General features: G+C 39.7%; 1 protein-coding gene across 14 annotated transcripts in view; it reads right to left on the bottom strand.

The window, feature by feature from the left end:
• The window catches only part of TLK2 (tousled like kinase 2), a 135,555-nt gene that overhangs the window by 50,025 nt on the left and 58,259 nt on the right, over nt 1-27,271 (bottom strand). For all 14 annotated transcript variants that reach the window (XM_054537219.2, XM_054537220.2, XM_024234905.3 and 11 more), the window contains 4 exons: nt 26,974-27,141; nt 10,986-11,081; nt 9,614-9,706; nt 3,213-3,323 (listed from right to left, as the gene is read on the bottom strand). In XM_054537219.2, the coding sequence (XP_054393194.1) occupies nt 3,213-3,323; nt 9,614-9,706; nt 10,986-11,081; nt 26,974-27,141 (468 nt within the window). The remainder of the gene's footprint in view (nt 1-3,212; nt 3,324-9,613; nt 9,707-10,985; nt 11,082-26,973; nt 27,142-27,271) is intronic.

Genomic DNA, 27,271 nt, shown 5'->3' with positions numbered 1-27,271 from the left:
GGCTCCAGTGATCCTCCCACCTCAGCCTCCTGAGTAGCTAGGACTACAGGTGTGTGCCACCACACCCAGCTAATTCTAGTGAATTCTTAATACGTGCACTGCTTATCTGAATAGGTTTCCTTATATATGTGAATGTGTCTTATTTGCCCACCCTCATGTAGACTGTTACCCCTCTGATGGCAGGAACTGTGTCTTTTGTTTCTTAGATTCAAGCAAGCTGTTCTATTATGAGAAATTCATTCTTTTTCTATTACTGAGTAGTATTCCACTGTATGACAATATAATAATTTGTATCTACATTCACTTGTTAACAGACACCTAGGATGTTTCCACTTTTTGGCTATGAATAAAATTCCCATGAATATTCTCATACAAGTACTTTTATGGACATTTGCTTTCTTCTGTTTTTAAAAATAAAGATGGTCTCGCTGTGCTGCCCAGGCTAGTCTCAAACTTCTGGGTTCAAGTGACCCTCCTCCCTGAGCCTCTCAAAGTACTGGGATTACAGGCGTGAGTCACCATGCCCGGCCAACATTTGCTTTGGGTAAACGCCAGGAGAGGAACTGCTGGATCACAGGATTTAGTATGTATTTATCTCAAATAGAAAAACTGTCCAAAAACCTTCTGAAGTAGCCATAATATTTTACATTTCTATTGGTGTAAGAAATCAGGCTGCCCCTCATCTTCACCAACCCTTGGATCTGTCAGGTTTTTTTTATTTCTAGTCATTCTACTGGGTATGTAGTACTATCTCACAGTGGTTTTACCTTGAGTTTTCCTGATGGATAATGACATTGAACATCTTTTCATGCTTGCCATTTGCGTATTTTTATACACTTTTTTTGTAAACTATCTGTTCAAGTCTCTTGCTCATTTTTAATGAGCTGTCTTTTTATGATTAAGTTATAAGAGTTTTAAAATTTTTAAAGTATTCAAACTCTATGAAAGATAACATTGCACTCTATGATTGCATTTTCATTTGTGTGTTTTTTTGCTTGTTTTTTGTTTTGAGACAGTCTCATTCTACTACCTAGGCTGGAGTGAAATGGCATGATCTCAGGCTCACTGCAATCTCCGCCTCCCGGATTCAAGTGATTCTCGTGCCTCAGCCTCCAGAGTAGCTAAGATTACAGGCGCACACCCCGACACTCAGCCAATTTTTGTATTTTTAGTAGAGATGGGGTTTCACCATGTTGGCCAGGCTGATCTCGAACTCTTGACCTCAAGTGATCCACCCTCGTTGGCCTCCCAAAGTGCTGGGATTACAGGCGTGAGCCACCACACCCAGTCCATTTATGCTTCTTTATACTGCATCACGGTGTAGCAGATACTCAATGAATACTCCCTATTTAGAAAGTCAATAAGTAGATACTATAATTTCAGTTATTTTGGAAACAAATTTAAATTTTGTTATGTACTACTCCTAGCAAATAGAAAGTTGTTTTCCTGTGAGAACTCAGAGACAGCATTATGTTTACTTTTTGTAGTATGCTATTTAGGGTTTAGTACAACTGGCTGAATCTATGCTGATTTCAGGAAGTATTCTAAACTTCAAAGAAATTATCTGGATTAGCATATATTTTATTTTTTCTCACTCTCAGAAAAAATTTTAAAAAGTGGTTTCTTTTCTATAAAGTTGATTAATGAGTCAAAGAATGAAACAAAATTTCCCCCAGTATCTTCGGCCTCAATAAAATAATCCATTTCACTTTTACTGAAAGACAGTGTTCCCTGTCTTTTTAACAACATTCCAAAGATTTCAGGAAAATAAATCCCCAGTATATCTCAAACCTCCAGTTTGTTCTTGTAATATTGTCATTAGGAAGTACTGCCTTCTTAAAACTTCTAAGAAATAGGCCGGGCACAGTGGTGAGCGCCTGTAATCCCAGCACTTTGGGAGGCCGAGACGGGTGGATCACTTGAGGTCAGAAGTTCAAGACCAGCCTGGCCAACATGGCAAAACCCCGCAATTCCTCAGGGATCTTGAACTAGAAATACCATTTGACCTAGCAATCCCATTACTGGGTATATACCCAAAGGATTATAAATCATGCTGCTATAAAGACACATGCACATGTATGTTTATTATGGCACTATTCACAATAGCAAAGACTTGGAACCAATCCAAATGTCCAACAATGATAGACTGGATTAAGAAAATGTGGCACATATATACCATGGAATACTATGCAGCCATAAAAAATGATGAGTTCATGTCCTTTGTAGGGACATGAATGAAGCTGGAAACCATCATTTTCAGCAAACTATTGCAAGGACAAAAAAACCAAACACCGCATGTTCTCACTCATAGGTGGGAATTGAACAATGAGAACACATGGACACAGGAAGGGGAACATCACCGGGGCCTGTTGTGGGGTGGGGGGAGTGGGGAGGCATAGCACCCAACGTTAAATGACGAGTTGAGCACACCAACATGGCACATGTATACATATGTAACTAACCTGCATGTTGTGCACATGTACCCTAAAACTTAAAGTATAATTAAAAAAAAAAAAAAAAAAATTGGCTGGGCATGGTGGCGCATGCCTGTAAACCCAGCTACTCAGGAGGCTGAGGCAGGAGAATCGCTTGAATCTGGGAGGCGAAGGCTACAGTGCGCTGAGATCATGCCACTGCACTCCAGCCTGGACGAGACTCAGCCTCAAAAAAAACAAACTTCTAATAGTTACTAATACCTATTAACAGAGATAAGTGATAATTAACCAATGAATATAATAAAGAGGACATCAGCCAATTAAGTAATCATATACAGGTATATGACAACTTTAATTTTTTAATGCACAAAGCATTAATTATCACATTATTATATACATAAGTTATTCTAAATGCCATCTCTGAAACAAAAATGCAACTATTGTTAATGATTCTAATAGTAATTGGATACTCACTTCAATTGATAGAATGAATATAAGAATTTAGGAGAGCAATACCCCAAATAAACTCAACTAGGACAAGCTGTCTCTGTTCAATATCACATTCAAAGCAATGCACAGCAACAAAGCATATCCCAAATTAACACTCTGGATGCTTGGTCTGGTGTCCATGCAAGGAAAAAATTCTAATTGTCAAATCATGTTCCTAAAAAGCTCTACTTTTAAATATTTTCATCTCAAGTAAGGAATAAGAAGCCACACAATGACACACATTGAGTATCTTGGGATACAGAGTTTAGACCAACATTATTCACTGACCTTTTCTATAAGGAGTTTCTTGCTCATTGTCACACATCTATTTAATCGTTCCTTGTATTTCTCTAGCATCTTTTGCTGTTCATCAATCTGCCGTCTCAAATCACAGTTGGCCTTCAATGAGAAAAAAATTTTTAATTAGCTCCAAGGAAGAAGATTAATGGAAAAGCAGTTTCTAGGGAGAGAGAAAAAAATCATTTCTATATGTTGTTTTATCAAAAGCAAAATTAAAGTTCAAACAGGTAACAAGTAACTATGTCTTAGAAAAAGTAAATAATTCATTCCTTTATTCTCTCATAACATACCATCTATTTGTAAATGATAAATTGAATTACTAACTTGGGCATGTTTTTCTACTGATCATATCTTGCTCCTGCCAATAACCAGTTACAGCTACTCTTGTAATCACAAACACCTAAGCTATCACAAAATAATAATTTTAAAAATGTTAAAGCTGGGAATCGTGGCTCATGCATGCAATCCTAGCACTTTGGGAGGCCGAGGCGGGCAGATGACTTGAGGTCAGGAGTTCAAGACCAGCCTGGCCTGCGTGGCCAAACCCCATCTCTACTAAATATAAAAAAATTGGCCACGCGTGGTGGCGGGAGCCTGTAATTCCAGCTACTCGGGAGGCTGAGGCGGGAGAATCGCTTGAACCCAAAGGCGAGGGTTGCAATGAGCCAAGATCAAGCCACTGCACTCCAGCCTAGGTGACAGAGTGAGACTTCATCTAAAAAAAAAAATAATAAAAAATAAAAAATAAACTACAATGAATGTTTAAAATACAGAGTGATTAAGCACATACAAAAAAATTACTGAATTTTATGTTTGCTTTGTTATTTTTCTAGTCGTATTTAAGAAAGATAAATTTGCATAAATGTTCCTCACCAGAGAAGCCAGGCACGCCCATGCCCACAAAAGACAGAACAAACAAACAAGGTCCTGATTCAAGAATGCCAGAATGTAAACATACAGCTAATTTAGCTGTGGTCAGAAGCCTACAGTGTGGACTAAAAACTTAAAGCCTCCTGCAATAACAGAGAAGGAAAGAACCACTAGCCCAAGGACGAATTTGACTTGCAAGTCCTGAATTTATTCCTTTTGTGTTAAAAAAAAAAAAAAAAAAAAAAAGATCTCAGCTCTTCTAGCAAATAATGTTACCTCATAAAAGCTCACTTAAATTATGAAAAAGAAAAACCTGTTATGTGTTTCTAAAATACTAAAAAGCACAAACAGAAGATATCACACGATACTCAATTTTTGAGACTTTGTAGCTTCATTAAAAATTTTTATCATTTTTTCTTTTGTATAATATAGTATCATTTTTAAAGTAACCCATGAGAAACAGCTTCTGTCTCCAAATGTTTCTCCTCTCCCCATCAGCATAATTTCTTCCTGTTAGTTTTTGTACAGAACCATATTATCAAAGGCAGAGTGTAACTACATTTGGGTAAGCGTGACTACCAAATTCATACTAAAGAATCTACGAAGCAAAGATCATTTAATGTTTATGGAAAACCCAGCCTACCCATAAGGTGAGTGTTCCCTTGAAATCTATAATCAAATGTATGAAATCAATCAACCTCTTGGCAGTTATTTAAAATTTTAAGAATTCTAAGTTTTTGTGGCTTCTGACACTAATGTCTTTGAGGAGTTCATGTTTTAAAGTAACAGCTGGTGGCTGGTGCGTGTGGCTCATGCCTATAATCCCAGCACTCTGGGAGGCCGACACAGGAGCATTGCTTGAGCCCAGGAGTTCAAGACCAGCCTTGGCAACATGGCAAAACCTTGTCTCTATAAAATTTTGAAAATTAGCCATGTGTGGCAGCATGCGCCTCTGATGCCAGCTGTTCGGGAGGCTGAAGATTGCTTGAGCCTGGGAGGTCGAGGCTGCAGTGAGCTGTGATTGCACCACAGCACTCCAGCCTGGGAGACAGAGCAAGACACTGTGTCCTTTTTTTTAAATTAAAAAAAAGGAAAAAAAAAGCAGCTGGCTAGTAGCCCCCAATGCAGCCATACCCAACATCTTACTAAAATAGCAAAATTCAATGAATGACATCTGAAAGAATATACAAGGCATGTAGTCTTTCCCTCACTGTCAATCCTCTAGATCTTCCAGAAGCACAAGTTCTAATCAACCTAAAAACAAGGCAGCTGCCCTCTGTGTCTTCCTTTTTTATTTATCTACTCCTTTAGTACTGCTCTACATACAAATAAAGACTGCAACAGTCCGAAGACGACGGAGTAGAAGGGGCAATGGTGAGTGAAGGAAACATATTGCTTCTTAGAAAACATAAGCAAACATTTTTAAAAAACTCCTAAAGCAGTACCAAGTTAGGATTCAAGTTTTTCTCATACTCTGCCATCTCAATCTTAAAGAGTCAAATGATGGAGAAAGGCACGCCCACAATTCTTTCTCAGTACAGCAGAGTTTCTCTGTACAAAACCCTGACAGATACTGGAATTTGGCAAGGAGCTTTTTACACCCACAAACCATTTCATTATAAATCTTCGATGGCAATTCAACCAGCACCCAAATGAATAAAAACAGGAATAAAAGCAACTCCATCCAAGTATACATATCTGAACAATGAAAAATACAACACAGTGCTGAGACTACATATGGGTCTCCTCATTCAAAGATGGAGAAAAGGAAATAAAAATAACAATAGTAAATAAAAACAAGAACAAAAAAAATAGGCCCAAGGAATACAGAAAATCAGCTTCAAAACAATAAATGATCACCCATAGAAATCAAAAGAACATTTTAGAATACTTCTTGTCATATTTCATAAAATGCAAAAAGACATGATATCTAGGCAATAGGAACCAAAAACCCTAGAGAATATACAGGATGGGGTAAGAAAGCATATTAGATGAGGGAAAAAAGCAGGGAAATTTAAAATGTAAATAATAGGCCTGGCACGGTGGCTCACATTTGTTATCCCAGCACTTTGGGAAGCCAAGGTAGGAGGACTGCTTGAGCCCAAGAGTTCAAGACCAGCCTGGGCAACATAGTGAGACCCTGTTCCTACAAAAAATAAAAAAATTAGCCAAGCACAGTGGCACATGCCTGTAGTCCCAGCTATTCAGGAGGCTGAAGTGAGAGGACTGCTTGAGCCTGGGAGATGAAGGCTGCAGTGAGCCATGACGGTGCCACTGCACCCAGCCTGGGCGACAGCAGGACACTGTCTCAAAAAATAAAAATGTAAACAATAAAATCAAAATTCACATGAGCTGCAGTAAATGCTAGAAATATATGGAAGACAGTGTTTAATGAGATTCAGAAGAAAGGGGCAATCATATTAAAATGAGACATAACATGTTAGAAATAAAGGAGAGAAATCAGAGATTCAAGCTAAGAATCAAGAAGAAACCAATATAAAGAGGGATAAAAGCATAGTTAGACATAAGCACACATTTTCCAAATAAAAATATATAAACCCACATATAGCTACACCCTGGGGTAATATTTAACAAATTATGGTGTTTGCTGCTTTGGTCATGAACCTCTTTGAAATACTAAATGCTTGAAAAACTGAAGGAGAAACAGAGAGAGAGAATGTGTGTTATATTTGAGAGGCAGAACGAACAGAACAAGGGGTTATGACACAAAAATCCTGCACACAGTGTTGTCTTTTCATGGGAGGGCAAAAGAGAGAATTCTCAGGTCTGCAAGGCAGAGAAAATTTAACACCGACAAATCCTTGCTGAAAAATAATCACTTAAAAATGTACCACCATCAACAGATAAAACAAAAACTATAAACAAAAAAAATACTGTTGATAAGCTTTGAAATCAGTTGAATAAACAAGTCTAACAATGACTACAAATTTGGTCATAAAGCTGCCTCTGCCTATACTCTATAGATAAGAACTTAGTATCATATATAGCAGTAAAAACGGTAATTTAATAATAATAATATAGGCCGAGCGCAGTGACTCACGCCTGTAATCCCAGCACTTTGGCAGACCAAGGTAGGCTGATCACTGCAGGTCAGGAGTTCGAGACCAGCATGGCCAATATGGCAAAAACCCATCTCTATTAAAAATACAAAAATTAGCCAGGCATTTTGGTGCATGCCTGTAATCCCAGCTACTTGGGAGGCAGAGGCAGGAGAATCACTTGAACCTGGGTGACAAAGTGAGACTCTGTCTCAAAAAATTAATTAATTAATTAATTAATAATATAAACAGCCAAATGTAGTGGCACATGCCTATAGTACCAGCTACTTGGGAGACCGAGGTGGGAGGATTACATCAGGCGGGGATTGGGGAGGGCACAGCTTGCAAGACTGCGCCACCACACTCCAGCCTGGGTGACAGAGTGAGATCCTGTCTCAAAATAAATATATAAAATTAATAATAATAGCCGGTTGCGGTGGCTCACGCCTGTAATCCCAGCACTTTGGGAGGCCGAGGTGGGTGAATCACGAGGTCAGGGGTTCAAGACCAGCCTGACCAACATGGTGAAACCCCGCCTCTACTAAAAATACAAAAATTAGCTGGGCGTGGTGGCGGGCGCCTGTAATCCCAGCTACTCAGGAGGCTGAGGCAGGAGAATTGCTTGACCCTGGGAGGCGGAGGTTGCAGTGAGCCGAGATCACGCCACTGCACTTCAGCCTGGGCAACAGAGCAAGACTCTGTCTCAAAAAAAAAAAAAAAATTAATAATAATATAAACACACCAGACTTTACTAATAAAGGCCAGACTTAGTTTAGCTATGTGCTGAATTCCAGGTTTTATGTAAAAAGGAGTCAAAATACACTATTTTACCCTATGTTTTTATTAAGTACAGAAATATAATACAAGTAAAAAAATTTTGGAGGTCAGATCATCATAAGTAAAGTGACTTTTATAATCTGTATTATTAAACATATATTCAAACAAAATTGTACCCAAAGCCTAATAAGAAAGACTGACAAAGGCAAGGCTGCCGATCCCCACCTTGCTGTGTCACAGTAGCCCTGGAGGTTTCAGGACCCTAAAGAGTCAGATTAACTACCACATTAGCACAAATAAGGATCAAACCTATACCTTCTAAATCACTAGAGAAGAGAAAAATGCTAGCCAATGTTATTCATAAATTAGTAACATTTATGTATATATCCATTTGTGTGTGTGTGTGTATATATATACATATATACACACACATATCTACTTCAAACAGCTCAAAATTACTGAAAAAAAAAATGAGCCAAATGTTTAATCCCAATTAATGGAATTATGAGTGACATATTTTTCTGTATTTTGTAAAGAGCATGTATAATTTTTTTTTTTTTTTTGAGGCAGGGTCTTGCTCTGTTGTCCAGGCTGGAGCGCAGCAGCGTGAACTTGGCTCACTGCAGCCTAGAGGTCCTGGGCTCAAGCATCTTCCCACCTCAGGCTCCCAGTAGCTGGGACCACAGACACACCACCATGCCTGGCAAATTTTGTATTCTTTTATAGAAATGGGGTCTTGCTGTGTCATGCATGCTGGTCTCGAACCCCTGATCTCAAGCAACCCTCCGGCCTCAGCCTCCCAAAGTGGCAGGTATGGGCCACCATGCCCGGTCCTTTTTACTTTCTTATTTTTTTCTTGAGATGAAGTATCACTCTGTTGCCCAGGCTGGAATGCAGTGGCACAATCTCGGCTCACTGCAACCTCCACCTCCCAGGCTCAAGCGATTCTCCTGTCTCAGCCTCCCAAGTAGCTGGGACTACAGCCGCTTGCCACCACACCAGGATAATGTTTTATATTTTTTTAGTAGAGACAGGGTTTCTTTTCACCATGTTGGCCAGGGTGGTCTCAAACTCCTGACCTCAAGTCATCCACCTGCCTTGGCCTCCCAAAGTGCTGGGATTACAGGTGTGAACCACCATGTCCGGCCCTTTTTACTCTTCAAAAATTATGAGTCAGTCATGCCAAATTGCATATTCAAAATATACTGATAAAGTATTTTCTAGTGGTATCTATTTAATTCCAGATGAAGCATTTTAAAGGTTTCCTTTGTAAGCACAAAAAAGTTTGGGTGAGTAGGTTATAAAAGGTACAAAAAGCAAAATGGGCTAAAAAGTCCTTTGAAATAGCTTATAAAATTCAACAATATTAAAATAACTTCTCTGGAATGGGAAAACAACACTTTATACTTATTCCCACAGTTCTAGATGAAATGTAACACTCCACATATCTATTTCTCCAATATAAATTCAATCACTAAAATACTACAGTATAAGATTTCCAATTTAAAGGTAGTGTTTAAGATGCAGGAACCTGGTTCCTACTCAGATTCCCTCAATTAAAGAAAAATACCCAAATGTTTATTATTTCATTGTTATTTGGCTATAGCAATTACTTCTATGATATGTACATAATATAACATATGGTGCTTGCTATAAAATCTCTTACCACATTTTAATACTTACTCTTAATAAATCATCTATTCTTCCCTCCTTCTTCTCTAAGTCAGAATTCTTACTGTTTTCTAGTGCAGATATTTTTTCTATCGTGAGGTCGGACTACAGAGACAAAGGTAAAACAAATTTAGGATTAGTCTCAACATGTTATATGTCATCACACTCTTCTCATTACCTTTCTCGGGGGAAAAAAAAAGCACTTGCTCACACAAATGGTCTAGAATCACATGGCTTAAGAAATGAAATCTGCTTGTCTCATCTAATTCTTCAAGTCCTCTGCTGGGTTCCTTATGTCCCACTACACCTACGCTTCAAACACATGTTAATTCTGGAATGAAATGTATGACTTCTCACTACTGTGCACTGAACAATGTAGAAACACGTTACCCCAGAAATGAAACTAACTTTGAATAGAAAAGGATCTCACAGGAGACTTGACACAACTCTCTAAGGAACAAATGCGCCATCTGGTGGAAACACAGAGCAATTAGAAGGGAAGAGAAGAAGCTACCTGAGTGCTCAACTATCTAACTGAACCGTACAAGAGCTGGTGATTTAGATAAAATTCAAATGTGCTCCAGGGAGTTGTATACCTCTTGAGATTTAAGAAACTCTCCTAGATTGCCAATGATCCTGTCTTGAAGGTAATATATACAGTATCAAAAGAGGCTTTAAGAAAACCCAGTATACTCAAAACTACAAAATGGAAGCTATAGCCACCATCCTTTGCAGATACAATCCTCAAATGTTCAGAAGACTCCCTAAATTAAAGAGTTTCTGAACACAATTTAAGGAGTAAACCATGCTGGTATCTCACATCTGAGAGAAGTTTAGCCAGGTATAAATAAATAAGCACGAAAAGGAATACATTAACTACTTTCATAAATTAGGGAATTAACATTTATTGAAAGCCTACTATAAGTACACTACTAATAAACATTTTGTATACACTGTCTGAGATCATGAGAATCAACCACATTTTCACAGATGATTTGTACTAAGAAAAACTGAGGCCCAGGCCAGAATCTGAACTTAGGCCACAATGCCAGAATCTGAACTTAGAGGCCTTCAAAGTGTAGGTACTTTTCTTCTGTGGAATACTATAGGAAAAAAAAAAGAAAGTGTGCACTTTCCTTAACATCATGCTTTAGCATAAGCATTTCTGCTACAATACACCAGAAGAGTAAAGAAAAGCCTCAAAAAGTTAAAGCACCTTCCAAAGGACTTTACCCATAATGCAAGTTGTGAATATAATACACACAAATAACGAGGTGGTCAGAGAAATACAGAGAAGTCAGAGAAGAATGACAGACTACACAGATTAGCCCTTATTCCTACACAGCAGGTATGCCCCTCAATTGATTATCGATCACCAACCTACCTGGGTCTGTCTGTGCTGGATGGAGATCTGTTTTTGGGAGCTGCAGGAATGCTCTGTGTTGCCAGATCCCGTAGATGAGGGACTGTTTTGCTGAGCCTACAATAAAGGTGCATTACCAATCACAGGAAAGTTTGGCATCTTTTTCCACAAACACTTGTATTAATGCAAACAACTCCATAATTTGTATCTCCACAATACAAACCCCTTCTTATGAAAGTGAGAAGTCAGGGCCCACGTGGCCAGGAAGAAAATAAAACAATTCAAATATGAGACAAACGGCTGGACACGGTGGTTTATACCAAGTTCCTGTAAACAGGTTTAAAGTATCAAATGCTTACAAATGAATTTTCAAAATATGAAAATTAGAGAAAACGAAGTTATTCCTGTAATAACTTGCCTTTTTCACTTGTATTTTCATATGCTTTAGTCAGAAAAGGCTAGTGAAGCATCCAATGCACAGGGGATGCACGTAAAGGACTGTGAACCACTATTCAGAATAGTCTCCTAAACACACAAACATTATCCATGAACACACAGTGGTCTAAAATCCAGGTTGATTTCTAATACTGTCACTTGCTGACTGGGCATTCTAAGGCATTTTAAATTTATATGGTTTAGGTTCCATAATATAATTAACCTATTCAGGTTAATTATATTATATTCTCAATAGTACTTTTTTTTTTTTTTTTTTTTTGAGACGGAGTCTCGCTCTGTCACCCAGGCTGGAATGCAGTGGCGCGATCTGGGCTCACTGCAAGCTCTGCCTCCCGGGTTCATGCTATTCTCCTGCCTCAGCCTCCCGAGTAGCTGGGACTACAGACGCCCACCACTATGCCTGGCTAATTTTTTGTATGTTTAGCGGAGACGCGGTTTCACTGTGTTAGCCAGGATGGTCTTGATCTCCTGACCTCGTGATCCGCCCACCTCGGCCTCCCAAAGTGCTGGGATTACAGGCGTGAGCCACCACGCCTAGCCTAATAGTACTTTTTAAAACAAGGTAAAACTGCAGCTAACAAAGTATGACCCATCACAGACATAAGTAGAAAATATTCAATATTCTGAGAATCATGGAATAGTAAAAATACAGTACTACTATCTCATCAGAGAATACAGCATTTCCACATGTGAATTTCTTCTGATACTTTCTACATATTCTTTTGACTACTGTTCTTACTCATTAACATATTAACAATGGTATAACCACCATCTACTGAACAAGTTACTGTAACCTAAATGTTTCACTGTCATTGTCACAGGTTAATTCTTACAAAATCCTATAAGGAGGCTGGGTCAGGTGGCTCACCTGTAATTCTAGCACTTTGGGAGGCTGAATCAGGTGGATCACTTGAGGCCAGAATTCTGCTTGAGATCAGCCTGGCCAACATGGCAAAACCCCATCTTACTAAAAATACAAAAATTAGCTAGGCATGGTGGTGCACACCTGTAATCCCAGCTACTAAGGAGGCTGAGGCAGGAGAATTGCTTGAGCCTGGGAGGCGGAGGTTGCAGTGAGACGAGATCACACCACTGCACTCCAGCCTGGGTGACAGAGCAAGACTCCGTCCTATAAGGTGGTTGTAATTATTAGTTCCATTTTACAGATAAATAAAATAAAAATCAGAGATATTAACTACCTATATGGGTTCACAGAGCTAGTAGGTGTGGTGACCAGAATAACTGCTCTCAATGACCACAGCAGACTGTTACCACCAGCCTATGAGCAAACTAGCACTTCCTACACACGATTTCATTGAAGGCTCATAGCAGCCTTATCAGATAGGCAGCATTATTAATGCCATTTTAATGTATCTATTCAATGACTACTTATTAAGTACTCCCTATGTCTAAGCACTGTGCTAGGTGCTAGGTGCACATGGCCAAGAGAAACCACAGACCCAGTCCTTAGTCTGCCTTAATGAAGCTTACAATCCAAAAGAAGATTTACTAAACACTTGGTAAATATTTGTTGAAAGAAACTGTTGAATAAACAATCATATAATAAATACACAATCACAATTAGGATAAGTGCTAAAAGAGCATATAACAAGGCACATAACCTAATTTAGAGGGTCAGGGATAAATCTTTAAAAAGTTTATGATTTGAGGCTGAGCACAGTGGCTCATGCCTGTAATCCTAGCACTTTGGAAGGCCAAGGCGGGTGGATGACCTGAGGTCAGGAATTCAAGACCAGCCTGGCCAACATGGTGAAACCCCATCTCTACTGGAAATACAAAAAATTAGCCGGGCGCAGTGGTGCACGCCTGTAATCCCAGCTACTCGGGAGGCTGAGGCAGGAGAATCGCTTGAACCTGGGAGGCGGAGGTTGCAGTCACCCAAGATTGTGCCACTTCACTCCAGCCTGGGCAACAGAGCGAGACTTCGTCTCAAAAAAAAAAAAAAAAAAAGTTTATGATTTGAGGCTGGGTGTGGTGGCTCAGGCGTATAATCCCAGCACTTTGGGAGGCTGAGGCAGATGGATCAGCTAAGGTCAGAAGTTGAAGACCAGCCTGGCCAACATGGTGAAATCTCATCTCTACTAAAAAAAAAAAACAATATAAAACAAAAAAAATGAGCCGGGCATGGTGGTGGGCGCCTGTAATCCCAGCTACTCAGGAGGCTGGGGCAGGAGAATCACTTGAGCCCAGGAGGTGGAGGTTGCGATGAGCTGAGATCACACCACTGCACTCCAGCCTGGGTGACAGAGCAAGACTCCGTCTTGCGGTGGGGGTCTCGGGGGGAGCGCCAAGTCTATACAATTCCAAATAACTAAAAATGTTCTCTACTCTAGGATGCAGCAAATCCAATCTTTCCTTACTAATTAAGGGTCATCATTATGAACCTCAAGTATTATAATGCACTAGGATACAAGCATTCTTTCCTTCAGTTATCATTTGATTGCTTTTACAATCCTCTCCTTTTACAATGTGTTTCTATTTTTTTATTTTATTTTTTTACTTTTTTTTTTTTTTTGAGATGGAGTCTTGCTCAGGCTGGAGTGCAGTGGCACGATCTCAGCTCACTGCAAGCTCTGCCTCCCAGGTTCACGCCATTCTCCTGACTCAGCCTCCCGAGTAGCTGGGATTACAGGCACCCGCCACCACTCCCGGCTAATTTTTTGTATTTTTTTTTTTAGTAGAGACGGTGTTTTCACCGTGTTAGCCAGGATGGTCTTGATCTCGTGACCTCATGATCCGCCCACCTCAGCCTCCCAAAGTGCTGGGATTACAGGCGTGAGCCACTGCGCCCGGCCCTACAATGTGTTTCTATACAAATGACTGTCTGAACTATATTTATAATAAGAGCCAATAAGAATCAAATGATTAGACTGGGCGCAGTGGCTCACGCCTGTAATCCCAGCACTTTGGGAGGCCGAGGTGGGCGGATCATGAGGTCAGGAGTTCAAGACCAGCCTGGCCAACATGGTGAAACCCCGCCTCTACTAAACATACAAAAAAAAAAATCTGGGTGTGGGGGCGGGTACCTATAATCCCAGCTACTCGGGAGGCTGAGGCAGGAGAATTGCTTTAACCCAGGAGGCGGAGGTTGCAGTGAGCCGAGATCATGCCACCGCACTCCAGCCTGGGCGACAGAGCAAGAGTCCGTCTCAAAAATAAAAAATAAAAAAAATAATCAAATGATTAAAAGACACTTCTACAGATTTCTAGATATATGGTATATTGGTTTAAATATGCTTATATCTGATTCTAAGTTTTCTTCCAGCAAACTGAGGGTGTTAGAAAGTGATTTAGTGAGATATTTCTAAATTAAAGCTCACATAGGGCCGGGTGCAGTGGCTCATGCCTGTAATCCTGTCACTTTGGGAGGCCAGGGCAGGCAGATCACGAGGTCAGGAGTTCACGACCAGCCTGGCCAATATGGTGAAACCTCGTCTCTACTAAAAATATAAAAAATTAGCCAGGTGTGGTGGTGTGTGCCTGTAGTCCCAGCTACTTGGGAGGCTGAGGCAGAAGAATCGCTTGAACCTGGGAGGCAGAGGATGCAGTGAGTCGAGATCGTACCACTGCACTCCAGCCTGGGTGACAGAGTGAGACTCCAACTCAAAAAAAAATAAAAATAAAAAAGACACACATATATATATATGGCCCAATGATAAGTAAAATGCAAAAGTAAACCGAGGAAGTAGGCAGTTAGGAAGTTCAAAGTGTGTGCACTTAACTTCCGTGGAATACCATAAATAAAAAAACAGTGTGCGCACTTTCCTTTACACCATGCTGCAGTGTAAGCATTTCTGCTCCAATACACTAGAAGGGTAAAGAAAAGCCTCAAAAACTTAAAGCACGTTCCAAAGGACTTTAAATACTCATAATGCAAGTTCTGAATATAATACAAACAATGAGATACCAACAGAGAAATAGGGAAGACAAAGGGGAATCATAGACTATCTAAGGTTAGCATTTATTCCTATGCAGCAAATATGCGCCTCCACTGGTTATTGATCATCAGCCTACCCGGGTCTCTCTGTGCTGGATAGAGATCTGCTTTTGGGAGTTGTAGGAATGGCTCTGTGTTGCCAGATCCCATAGAAGAGGGATCTAAAAGGCCCTTTACAGATTTCTTGATATATGGTATATGGGTTTAAATATGCTTATTTCTGATTCTAAGTTGTCTTCCAGCAAACTAAGGGTGTTAGAAAGTGATTCGGTGTGATGTTTCCAAATTAAAGCTTTCTGTAAAAATACACATATAAATAGCTCATTGATAAGTAAAAATGCAAAAGTTAACTGAGGACGTAGGCAGTTAGGAAATTCCTCAGTTGGGAAGCAGAAAATCCTCATGAAAATGAAAACAATGCTTTCAAAAGGCAAAAGGTACTACACAATATAGGACTCTCATGTGACAATGCTCAGATCCGTTAGAGAAAAAAATGCTGTAACTGATCATTCATTCAACATTAAATGTGACCCTCTGTGCCTGGTCCTGTGTTAAAATCTAGAAATGCAAAACTGGAAAACAAAGAGAATATGTTACCAAAAAGAAAAAAAAAAAAAAAATCCATGCCAACAACCTATATTAATCACTCTAATCCCTCATTCCACTAAGCTAAATACATTTTCAAGACAACCCCAACAGCACAAAAGGAAAAATCCAAGATGAAAAAACAATACCTAATCATAAGAGTTAACAGATAATTCAATAAACAACTTTAAAAGTAAAGTATCAGTTTAGCACTTGATTTTCAATATTTTATAGTATGAAATGACAAACCGCTTTGGTTCATTTCATAAACTGAAACTCTGCATTTAGATAATTGTATTAAAGGTTCTTAAGATGAAAAAAATAAAACAGGTTCAGAGAGGATCAAAAGGATACTTACTGTAGCTACAAAAATTAAAAAAGTAAAGAACATGAATAATCAAATTGACAAAATAAGATTATCAAAGTTTAAAAATTTAATAGGTGGGTTAAATATCAAAATGGACACAGCTGAATACACAGCCAGTAACCTAAAAGACAATGTCAAGAAAATCTTCCAGAAGAGGCCGGGTGTGGTGTCTCATGTGTGTAATCCCAGCACTTTGGGAGGCCAAGGCAGGTGGATCACCTGAGGTCAGGAGTTCGAGACCAGCCTGGCCAACATGGTGAAACCCCGTCTCTACTAAAAATATTTTAAAAAATTAGCTGGGTGTGGTGGTATGTGCCTATAGTCCCAGCTACTCGGGAGGCTGAGGCAGAAGAATCGCTTGAACCTGGGTGGTAGAGGTTGCAGTGAGCCAAGATCACGCCACTGCACTCCAGCCTGGATGACAGGGCGAGACTCAGTCTCAAAAAAAAAAAAAAAAAAAAGAAAACAAAAGAAAATAAGAAAATCTCCCAGAAGATAAAACAAAAGGTTAAATGGAGCACAAAAGAAAAGAAACATGAATAGCACAGAGACCCTGAAACTATCTAATGGCTTTCTAGAGAAAAGAACAGAGGAAATGAAATAATCAAAGAAACAGTAAAACAAAATTTCTCTGAAATAAAAAACCCTTTTCATTATTTAAAAAAAAAAAACAAAACAATCAACAAACTCAGAATAGGGAACTTTCTCAGCCGGGTGCAGTGGCTCACGCCTATAACTGCAGTACTTTGGGAGGCCAAGGCGAGCTGATAGCTTGAGCTCAGGAGTTCCAGACCAGCCTGGCCAACATGGCAAAACCCTATCTCTACAAAAGAAATCAGGGCATGGTGTGGTGGCTCATGCCTGTCATCTCAGCATTCTGGGAGGCCAAGGCGGGCAGATCACTTGAGGTCAGGAGTTCAAGACCAGCCTGGCCAACATGGTGAAACTCCGTCTCTACTAAAGATACAAAAATTAGCCAGGCACAGTGGTGTGCGCCTGTAATCCCAGCTACTCAGAAGGCTGAGGCAGGAGAATTGCTTGAATCTGGGAAGCAGAGGTTGCACTGAACCGAGATCCATGCCACTGCACTCCAGCCTCAGTGACAAAGGAAGACTTTGCTCAACAAACAAACAAAAAATCAGCCGGGCGTGGTGGCACACACCTGTAGTCCCAGCTACTTGGGGAGGCTGAGGTGGGAGGATGGCTTGAGCCCAAGCAGTTGAGACTGTAGTGAGCCACAATCAGGCCACTGCACTCCAACAGCCTGGGTGACAAAATGAGACCCTGTCTTTAAAAAACAACAACAACAACAAAAAAAGAGAGGAACTTTCTTAACCTAAAAAATGACCACCTCTGAAAACATACAGTAAACATGATACTTTTTCTCTTTTTTTTTGAGACAGTCTCTCGCTCTGTCACCCAGGCTGGAGTGCAGTGGCACAATCTCAGCTCACTGCAATCTCCGTCTCCTGGGTTCAAGCAATTCTCCTGCCTCAGCCTCCCAAATAAGTGGGATTACAGGTGCACACCACCACGCCTGGCTAATGTAATATTTATTTTTAAAGACCTCATATTTTCCCTTAAAAATCATGAACAAGAAAGACAAGGGTGTCCCAGAAAAACTGGATGATACCTTTTTAACTTTAGCTAATATGTTTACACACAGAATTTTCTTTACAATTAACGTTTTAAAACTTGCTTAAACCTTTAAAACAATCCCAGCACTTTGGGAAGCTGAGGTGAGTGAATCACAAGATCAGGAGTTCGAGACCAGCCTGGTCAACATGGTGAAACCCCATCTCTACTAAAAATACAAAAAATTAGCTGGGCGTAGTGGCAGGCACCTATAATCCCAGCTACTCGGGAGGCTGAGGCAGGAGAATCGTTTGAACCTGGGAGGCGGAGGTTGCAGTGAGCTGAGATCGCACCACTGCACTCCAGCCTAGGTGAAAGAGCAAGACTCCATTATGATAGATCAACATACAAAAATCAATTGTATCTCTATACTCTAGCAATGAGCAATCTGAAAATAAAACTAAGAAAACTATTTCATTTGCAATAGCGTAAAAAGAATAAATACTTAGGAATAATTTTAACAAAAGAAATATAGGACTATATACTGCCAGTTGCAAAACATTGTTGAAAGAAATCAAAGGGTCCTAAATAGATATTTTGTGTTTGTGGTTTGAAAGACTTAATACTGTTAAAAAGGCAATACTTCTCAAATTGATCTACGGATTCAACACAATTGCTATCAAATCCTATCTGGTTTATTTATAGAAACTGAAAGGATGATCTTAAAAATCACAGGGAAATGCAACAGATCCCAAACAGCCAATACAATCTTGAAACCCAACAAAGTTGGAAGGCTCGCACTTCCCAATTTCAAGACTTATTACAAAGCTACAGTTATTCAGACAGTGTAGTCCTGGCATAAAGACAGGTGATATGGTTTTTTCTGTGTCCCCACCCAAATCTCATGTCGAATTGTACTCCTCATATGTCAGGGGAAGGGTCTGGTGGGAGCTGATTGGATCACGAGGGCATACTTCCCCCTTGCTGTTCTCATGATAGTGAGTGAGTTCTCACAAGATCTGATGGTTTAAAAGTGCATGGCACTTTCCCCTTCACTCTCTCACTCTCTTTCCTGAGAAGGTGCTTGCTTCTCCTTCACCTTCTCCCATGATTGTAAGTTTCCTGAGGCCTCCCAGTCATGCTTCCTGTTAAGCCTGCAGAACTATGAGTTAATTAAACCTCTTTCCTTCATAAATTACCCAGTCTCAGGTAGTTCTTTGTAGCAGTGTGAGAATGGGCTAATACAACAAACATATAGATGGAGCAGGATTTAGAGTCCATAAATAAACCTCTTGCTGTAAGTCAGTTCATTTTTTAAAATGGTGCCGACAGTTCAATGGTAAAAGCACAGTATTTTCAACAAATGGTGCTGGGACAATAGGATATACACATGCAAAAAAAGTGAAGTTGGAACTCCTTCCTCATACCACACACAAAAATTAACACAAGATGGAAAAAAGACCTAAATATAAGAGCTAAAAGTATAAAACACATAGAAGAAAATATAAGAGTAAATTTTCTTGACTTTAGGTTAGGTGAAGCCTTGGTTACAACACTAAAAGCATAAGCAACAAAAGAAAAAAACCAGATAAATTGAACTTTTCTCAAAATTAAAAACTTCTGTGCTTCACAGGACACTGTCAAGAAGTAAAGTGACCACCCACAGAATAGAAAACCTTCGCCAATCATATAGTTGACAAAGATCTAATATTCAGAATATATAAAGAATGCTTAGAACTTAACAATAAAGGCAACACTATTTAGAAATGGGTAAAGGATTTGAATAGTGATCTCTCCAAAGAAGATGCACAAAAGCCCAATTAGCAAATGAAAAAATGCTCAACATCACCAGTTTTTTGGGGAATGCAAATCAAAACCACAATGAGATGCCACTTTACACCCACTAGGATGGCTATAATGAAAAAGAGAGACAATAGCAAGTACTGGCAAGGACATGGAGAAATTGGAATGTACTGCTGCGGGGAATGTAAAATGGTGCAGCTGCTGTGGAAGAGTCTGGCAGTTCCTCAAAAACAGTTACCATATGACCTGGCAATTTCACTCCCCAGCATATATCCAAAAGAAACGAAAACGTATGTCTACACAAAGTCTTATACATGAATGTTCATACCAACATCATTCATAATAGCCAAGAAGTGGAAACAACCTAAATGTCCATCGACTGGTAAAAGGATAAAGCTGTGACCAACTGGCACCAAAAAAGAATGATTCTATTTACTGATGTACACCCATGAAAATCCATGAAGCCATGATAATCAAAGAAGAGAAAGCTATTTGTCACCATTTGGCACAGCTATCGAACAACTCCCTACTTTAAAAGTTAAAAAAAAATTTTAAAGCCTCATTAGTAATTAAAAGGAAAGAACTAAGCATTTAGCCTGTCTTTCTAGTAGAACTGTATGTCAGTGTAGAGCAACAGGCACACATGATGAGAAGAAAGTTCTGTTTTACAGATGCTAATAGGTATGTTATAATGCTAATTTCGCTATCTAGCAAAATGTTAACATGTTTTTTAAAAATGCCTATTTAACTATTTAGAGATAGGAGGTCAAGATTTCTGAATTGTATTTTAAAATACTTTGGCATAAAAAAAGCAAACTACCTTTTCAAAAAATCAAGTTTTGAAGAACATCTGCATAATGTTAAAAGACACAAGTTTTAAGGAAACAACAGACTTGCCATTAAGGGAAAAAAAGATCCAGTAGACCTTGACGACTAGAACTGTTTCAATCTAAACTAATTTTATGTCTCTCTTCTTTTCAGTGAGTCCAATAAAATCATTTCGTTTTGCAATGCCCAACAATGAAACAATCATAATATTGTAAATGTTCCTTGTTTTCAAGTCTTAGAATAATTTACAAAGCAGAAAAGACTCAATTGTAGTTAAAATAACAAACTAAATATCAAACACTCATAATGTAACAATAACTAAACAACTGAAAAAGAAAGAAAGACTGGATGAAAGTTATGTTAAATTTGTCTTTCATAATGAGGAGTAAATAGATCTTACTTAAAGTTGATTAAATAAGGCCAGGTACAGTGGCTCAAGACTGTAATCCCCGCACTTTGAGAGGCCAAGGCAGGAGGATGGTTCAAGACCAGCCTAGGCAACACAGTGGGACCCTGTCTCCACCAATAAATAAATAAATAAATAAATAAATAAATAAGATTAAATAAGGAACACATTATTTGACATTAAAATGGTAATCCTTAGAAAATCCAAAACACAAAGTGTTAACAGTAGTTATCTCTCTGAGAAATCCAAGGGAAGAATTTTACTCTTCTCCATCTCCTCAATTTCTTGCGGGTCATGTGCATGTTCTATTTTCATAATTTAGGAAACTATTTGCTTATGATTTTCCCTGACAACATTCTCATCAATAGAAGAGGAAATGACCTTTTTCTAATCCCTCTACATCTCCCTTCTTCCTGGATCTTTATGTATGTTGTAAAGTCATAAAGTTAAAAGTGAGAGGTCAGCTCAGATATCTTATTCTCTAGCCTGATATATATAGTCTTTGTACAAACAGATAGTCTTCATACTGGGAGCTAGTGTGGTGGTATAGAACGAGCACTAGACTGTAAGTCCAAATACTAATTTTTTTTTTCTTTGAGACTGAGTCTCACTTTGTCACCCAGGCTGGAGTGCAGTGGTGCAATCTCTAGTTGCAGCTACTGTGGTGCAATCTCTAGTTGCAGCTACTCTGGAAACTGAGGCAAGAGAATTGCTTGAACCCAGAAGTTCCAAGGCTATAGTACGCTATAATGCTATGATTGCGCCTGTGAATAGCCACCGTACCCCAGCCTGGGCAACATAGCGAGACCTCTCTCTTAAAAATAAAACTTCAAATTTCCTATGTTAAAACATAGAATTATGTAATAATTTTAAACATTTAAAAGATCAAATTCTTAATATTCTGCCACCTGCTATTTTTATCAACACATATTTAGAAATCTTTCATTGGTGTATATACAGCTACCTCACTTCTTTTGTCAGCTGTATATAGCATTCCACTGTACAAATGTATTACAATTCATTTAACCAGTCCCTCTATAAAGAATGCTTTTACTAACTCATGCAACATATAATTACACTGAGTGCCTATTAGAGCAGGTCCCGTTCTGGGCACTGGAGATACACAAGTGAACAAAGCAAAGTCCTTGACCTGATGGAGCTTACATTCCAGTGGGGGGAAGTCAGACAAAAGTCCATCATAGTATATCAGCTGGTGTAGACTAAGGAGAAAAACAACGCAGGGCCTAGGAGCTCAATAACAGGTGGGGTGGGTGGGGAGAAGTTGCTATTTTATAGTGTGGCCAGGGTAGGCCTCTCTAATAGGGTAAATATAAGCAGAAACCAGAGGGAACTGAGAGAGCGGGGCATGATGATATATGGGTGAAGAATGTTAGGGCAAAGGCAACAGTCAACGCAAAGGCCCCGAGGTGAGAGCATCACTGAGAGAGAGTATTTGAGAAAACAAGGTGGCTAGCGTGCATGGAATCTGATGAGAAAGGGAGATAGTAGTAAAACATGTCAGGGTGGAGGAAAACAAACCATGCAGGGCCACTTTAAGGACTTTTCGACAGGGGAGTGGCAGGACTGGACTTATGTTTCAACACAATCACTCTGCTTTGTTAAGAACAGATTAAAAGAAAACAAAGGTCAAAGCAATGGGTCCAGTTATCTCAGTGGGAGACAATGGTTTAAGTTGGAGTGGCAGTAGTGAAGAGAATTAGAAGTGGTAAAATTCTGAACATAGGCCAGATGCAGTGGCTCATGCCTGTAATCCCAGCACTTTGGGAGGCTAAGGCGGGTGGATCACCTGAGGTTAGGAGTTCAAGACCAGCCTGGCCAACATGGTGAAACCCTATCTCTACTAAAAATACAAAAATCAGCTGGGTATGGTGGTATGCGCCTGTAATCCCAGTTACTTGGGAGGCTGAGGCAGGAGAACCTGCTTGAACCTGGGAGGTGGAAGTTGCAGTGAGCCCAGATTGCACCACTGCACTCCAGCCTGGGTAACAAAGCAAGACTCTGTCTCAAAAAAAAAAAATCTGAACATATTTTGAAGGTAAAATCAATAAGCTTTACTGATAGATTTGGATTTGGCATATAATATAAAAAGAAGAGAAAGACAAGAATGACTCCAAGGATTTTAGCTGTAACAATTAGAAGGAGAAACGTTGACAGTTATTGAGATATAGGAGGCTGTGGAGGTCAGGCACAGTGGCCCACACCTAAAATCCCAGCACTTTGGGAGGCCAAACACACTAATACTCTGTCTCTATTAAAAAAAAAAAAAAAAAAAAAGAAAGAAAGAAAGAAGAAAGGAGAAAGAAGAAAGAAGAGGAAGAGGAGGAGAAGGAGGAGGAGGAGGAGGAGGAGAAAGATGGCTGTAGGAGAAATGGGTTTCGGGTGGGGAACAGAAGGAAGAGTTCAGTTTTGAACATTACATTTGATATGTTTGTTAGACATAAAAAGGAAATGACTGGAGGCAACTGACACAGGCCTGAAATTCAGGGCAGAGCTCTGGGGTAGACGCATAAACTTGGAAGTCCTCTGCACACAGGAGTTAAGTTTTAGTAACAAAGGAACTAGATGAGATTAAGAAGGCTGAGTGTGGTGGCTCCCGTCTGTAATCCCATAACTTTGGGGAGGCCGAGGCGGGAGGATCACTTGACGTCAGGAGTTTGAGACCAGCCTGGCCAACATGGCAATACTCTGTCTCTACTAAAAACAAAAATCAGCCAGGCATGGTAGCAGACGCCTGTACTCCAGGCTACTTGGGAGGCTGAGGTGGGGAAATCACTTGAGCCCAGGAGATGGAGGTTGGAGTGAGCTGAGATTGCATCACTGCACTCCAGCCTGGGCAACAGAGTGAGACCCTGTCTCAATCGAAAAAAAAAAAAAGAGGGAGATTAAGAAGAAAATGAAGGTAGATAAATGAGTCTGAAGACAGAGCCCTGCAACACTCTAATGTTCACAGATAGAGGATGTGAGGAAAACTCAAGAGTGGAAGCCAAGTGAAGACCGTATGCTTAGAGAAGAAAGAAGTGATCAACAGTCACTAATGAATTACATCAGATGAGTTCTGATGCGAAGGTCATATCCTCTGAAATACTGGACGGGAAACTGCTTCCAGATTTTTTGCAACGATAAACAATACCTCAATAAATATCTCTGTGTAATTTTATGGGAATGGAATTTCTGGACCCAAGGATATGTAAACTTAACATTGAGATACATTACCAAGTTGTCCACATGACTTCAACAATTTATAGACAGAATAAAACTGAATGTATCTCTAAACTATCACCTACACCAAGAACTATCAAGCTTATTAATCCTTGCCAATTTGCTAGATCAAAAATGTTATCTTGTTTTATTTTGCACTTCTCTATGGCCAAAATTGAGCGTTATTTCATGTTATTAGCCACTTGCCTTCTTTTCAAAAACAGTCTTTGCCTACTTTTCTAGGAATCTGCTTTCCTTTGCTGATTTACACTTGTATATTAATATTAACCCTTTTACTATTTTCTTTCCTTATACTGCTAAGCTTATATGCTGGCTGGTACTGCTGAGAAGCAAAGAGAAACAAAACTGTACCAGAGCATTTAGACTTTTGGTTTTCATACCGTTTCCATGTTCCTTCTTCATACATGATCATTTTGCTACTGGTCTCTGCCATCTCTTTCCACATGAGAACAGCGTGGCTACAGCATCTGCTACTCCTCTGATAATGGAGTGCGTCAGCTGATAGGACTGAGTAGGTGGTCCTTCACGTGCATCCACCACAAGCCTACATAACCATACTTTTTACAGAAGATGGAAAGGGGAACAAGTTCTTGCTGACCAAATCTTGTGTATTTAACTATGTGCTCATTACACGGTGGGCACTCAGTACGTATTTGTGGAGTAAACAAAGGGAACTCCTCTCAAGTGAAAAAGAGGTCATTTTAATGCCTTAAAAATGACCAAAAGACAAATAACTCCCTAATTATCCAAGGTTTTTCCTGGAAAAGTAAGATCCAAGATAAAGATTTAACAAAGGCCAGGCGCGGTGGCTCACGCCTGTAATCCCAGCACTTTGGGAGGCTGAGGCGGGCGGATCACGAGGTCAGGAGATCGAGACCATCCTGGCTAACATGGTGAAACTCCATCTCTAATAAAAATACAAAAAATTAGCCAGGCGTGGTGGCGGGTGCCTGTAGTCCCAGCTACTCGGGAGGCTGAGGCAGGAGAATGGCGTGAACCCAGGAGGCAGAGCTTGCAGTGAGCCGAGATCACGTCACTGCACTCCAGCCTGGGTGACAGAACCAGACTCCGTCTCAAAAAAAAAAAGAAAACAAAGATTTCACAAACATAAGTGTATGATAAACATTAACAATCTCGAAATGTGTGAATGACACACATACATTCTTTAGAACAATACTATAGCATACTGCATTCTCAAAGGAACTATTCCATACTGCTGTCAGTCCCTCTCACAATATTATATAGGTCAATTCTCCCATTTTTAAAGTATGTATATTTCCTTTGTTACCTGGGGATAGGACTGACTATTCTGTCTTCACACAAGAAGTTTCCCCATTCCTTTGATGATTAAAGATCAAAACACTTCTAACATTAAACACTGAAATAAAAGTGAGCTCTACATACATTTAAGTAAGATTAATAAAACAAGTAAGATAATGATTTATCTGTTTATTCCAGTACAGAGTGGTGAATAGCCAGAGCCTATCCCAGGCAGCTCAGGGTGCAAGCAGAAACCAGACCTGGACAGGAAGCCATTGTGTTGCATACACACACCCACACTCACTCAGACTGGGACTCGGTAGACACACCAATGAACCTAATGCACACATCTCTGGGACACAGGAGGAAACCAGAGTGCCCTAAGAAAACCCACACAGACATGGAGAAAACATGCAAACTCCACACAGACAGTGGCGTCAGCTCACAGTATCTAATTAACACTACCAGGAAACCATGTTGAATGAAATGACGTTATTCAAGGAGCGTTGTATCTCTTTCTTAAGGTAAAGCTATCCTAACTATAAGAAAACATTCCATATCATGCACAATAGTTTCCTGTCTGGTTAACTGTTTTATTATTTCTATTTCCTTTCCTTAAGACACCCACCATTTTCAGCACCTTTTTGAATACAGTTGGTGGAGTGTGGATTGAAGACTTATAGATACCATAGGGCAAATAAACACGAAACTTAGATTATAACTGGACAAAATGAACCAGTAAGAGGGACAAAATTTGGATGAGTGGTGACTTAGTTCTGAAAGATGCGCCTGAAAGTGGAATAGGAATAGGGCGACGGGGCTTTCTGTTACTTTGGCACCCTTGGCAACAAACAGGTGACCCAGTAGGGCCCAGAAACCGGGAAAAGTAACATTTGGTTCAAATTGTACTCATAGCGCCTTATGAAATGAGGTCAAACTTTCATAATACTCAAATTCTTGTTCTTCAAAGATAGAGAAAGAAGTAAGCTGAAAGGAGCGAACAGGTAGCCAAATATTCCTGAGAAAGGTTAAGTGTACCAACACTCTGAAGGGGTGAGAAAGCAAGTGTGTACGTAGCCCAAATTTACGCAGGGTAAATGACCAGTAACTTGCTGTGAGAATGCCTGCCTACGTACCAAAACTGTACTGACTTTAGTATTAACTTACACAGATGATGGCTGGAACTTGGAGAGTCTATTTTTAATTATATCCTGGTTACTAATGGAATTTGATCTGTATTTTCTTCTTTGTCAATCTAAGATTATGCTTTCCTTCCTTCCCATTGTGGGTTCAGGCTTTGACAAAGCAGTCTCCCTCAGGAGCCTGAACCAAGGGAGACTGGGAAAAACACAATATATTTAGAAGTGAAGTAGAATTAGACATGTTTGGGAATGATGATAAGAGGAGATCACATTTTGAAAAAAAAGTATTAGAAATGTCCTTATCTCTCTATCAAAATAATTAATCCAACTTCATCAAGGAGCACTAGGGCAATAGAAAGGATCTGAATTAACTTAGGTTTTGTACTCACCGAAACAAAAGTGAAGCAGAGGCCAGCTCCCCTTTGCGCCAGCTGCTCTGTGTCAAGCCGAGGTTTTGCTAGCATCACTGACATGAGGGTTGGCAGAGCAGACTGCTCCTCCGTTGCCTCCTTTGCAGCACTGCCATCTAAACCATAGAGGGGCTGTTCTACTCGTCGCTGGAAAACAGTAAAGAAACACACAAATGACATGAGAAAGATAATCTGATACTGCCCAAACATGCAATGGGTTAAAAACAGTTATCAGATATAAGACGAATGGTTTCTTTTAAAAGGCCTCTCTAAAAAT

Source organism: Pongo abelii, chromosome 19, assembly GCF_028885655.2.
Source record: "Pongo abelii isolate AG06213 chromosome 19, NHGRI_mPonAbe1-v2.0_pri, whole genome shotgun sequence".
NCBI lineage: Eukaryota > Metazoa > Chordata > Mammalia > Primates > Hominidae > Pongo > Pongo abelii.
Note: the sequence above shows the minus strand (reverse complement) of the source record. Positions and strands in the feature narration are given on the sequence as shown.